General features: G+C 41.2%; 1 protein-coding gene across 1 annotated transcript in view; it reads right to left on the reverse strand.

Annotated features, from left to right (window-relative positions):
- LOC107613303 (HSP-interacting protein) overlaps nt 476–2,251 on the reverse strand; it is a gene marked incomplete in the record, with an annotated part of 3,019 nt that continues 1,243 nt past the window's right edge. Inside the window, 2 exon segments of the mRNA XM_021110066.1 lie at nt 476–713; nt 823–2,233. Coding sequence (XP_020965725.1) covers nt 571–713; nt 823–2,233 — 1,554 coding nt within the window.

The following is a 2,251-nucleotide window of genomic DNA, read 5'->3' on the forward strand; positions in this document are numbered from 1 at the left end:
TAGGCCATTACTAATATCGTACAGCAGTACATTCCTAATAAATACACTAGCATCACACTCGTAAAGAACTAAAGATATAATCAAGCAGCTATCTTTATCTATTACTCCCAGTTGTCGATATTGGCATCCTTTACGTTTGTTGCTAATAATGAAAGGCAGCTTGGCATATATAAAAATTTGTATAGATAAAAAAGACTTCCACTGAGGTGTTTTCTACCACTGTTATAACAATCAACAACAAAACCTTACCCCACTAAGTGGAATTGGCGACATAGATCAAACAGATGTTATTGTGTCATGTATTATGTGTGCAGAGATTGCTCACACAGATCTCGCTTAACCAAAGGTATAAATACTCTAAAATAAAATCCTAGTAGTACTCAAAGAACACAATGATTTCAACTTCGTAATTGTGTCAGGGTGAGTAAAGATTTCGGAGTAGACTAAAGAGTTAGTACTAGTATAATCTTGCTTACCTGTCTTAGAATGTGATGAAGCAGCCTTCACAATTATGAAGATAATGGAAGCACTAATGATGCCTCTAAAGAATAGAAAACCGAAGAAGAAAACTTAAAGTTGCTCCAAGATGTAATGTAGTTTAGGAATGCGCCGACGAAACAATGCTTCAAGTCGAAATGATGGAGCACGAAACAGCCAGCCTTGAGCATCATACATTTCATTCCATGCCTGTACTATCTCATCAATTTTGAACCCTGCAGTTATGTTAATTGGTTTGTTAGTTCTCTATAATCAAGAAATATATGAAATGTTAATAAAAATCCAAGAAATACACAAAACAGATCATATTTTTCCAGCCCATACCTTCAAGTGCTGTTTCATGAGAGCAGTGATTCTTTATAATGACAGCTACATCCGTTGCTGAAGCTCCAGCTAGCTCAAACTTTTCGACTGCAACCTCCAAACATTCCTCCCATGTTGGTAGGCCTAGCTTATATTCCACAACAGAACGTTCATACAATAGGGTACCCCAATAAAGATATATTTGTGACTTCATCTTTGTTGCCTTCTTTGAAGCTTCATCCGACGAGATATCCTTGAGAAGCCTATCCATGCCCATTTTCTCTAATTGTGCTCTATATTTATCGGATTTGGATAGTCCATTTAAACGCTGCTCCTCAATCTCCTCCCACATCAAGATCCCTTTCTCCATGCTGTCCTCTGCCTTGTTGTAGAGCTGAAGAACCTCCTCGGAAGGACCAGCTTCTAAATCCACTTTGCATGCCAACGCATAACACCAGCATAGCCTTGCTTGCTCAAACTGCTGATGTCCAAGAGCAAGATATCCTTCAAAAAAATCCGGTTTGATCTTCAAGGCCTCCTCATACCTCATCTCAGCTTTCTTGTACTCATTTAGGGCCCACTCGTATGCAGCTTTAACATGCTCGAAAGAAGGTTCTCTTGACCCATCCTCTGCAAAGAAAGCCCTGTTCCTTGCCTTGGACATGTGAACATTCCCCCAATTAAACATTGCCAACGCTGACATCTCTTGAAATTTGTCTGCAGCAATCTCAAATAATTCTTGAGCTTCATCGCCTGTTACCGTATCCTCCATTGCCTCTGCATAGAGACTCATTGCCAGCTCATGAAAATCTAGATAAGAATCTGAATCAAACCCAACATGGTTCTTGAACAGCCGTGCAAACTGCAAAATCCATTCCTCCATAACAGTCATCTTGTTATTATTATTTTCCAAAACCGTATCTTGTCCCACACCCCCATTCTGAACACCATCGCCCAGATTCCTCTTACTACCGTCTTCTTGGGTGTCACCCTCATTGGTTACTCGATCATAACAAGGCTCTTGGTCCAAATCAACCTCACTAATATAAAACCGAATTGAGCCATTCTCATGAACAGCAGATTCAGCTAACCTCAGCTCATCAGTGGTAGTAATCGTAACCAAATCACCCTCCTCATCCCTATACTTCACAAGAACACCCTTCAAACCCGGAAACCGATCCCTAACTATATCCCTCACCAACCTCACACTACAATTGGCAGGAAGCTGTGCCCATCTAATATCCTCTCCAAACACCAACTTCACCGTCCTTGCGACGCCCTTTTCTTCCTCCACAAGCCTCTCCTCTTTCACAACCTTTTCTTCCTCAACCAGCTTCTCCTCTTTCACAACCTTCTCTTCCTCAACCTCAACCATCCTGCTAACCACTTCCTTGTCCTGCACGGCATCACCATCCGCACTCTCCTCAACAACCACCACCATATCCTTATC

The sequence above is a fragment of the Arachis ipaensis genome, chromosome B08, assembly GCF_000816755.2.
Source record: "Arachis ipaensis cultivar K30076 chromosome B08, Araip1.1, whole genome shotgun sequence".
NCBI lineage: Eukaryota > Viridiplantae > Streptophyta > Magnoliopsida > Fabales > Fabaceae > Arachis > Arachis ipaensis.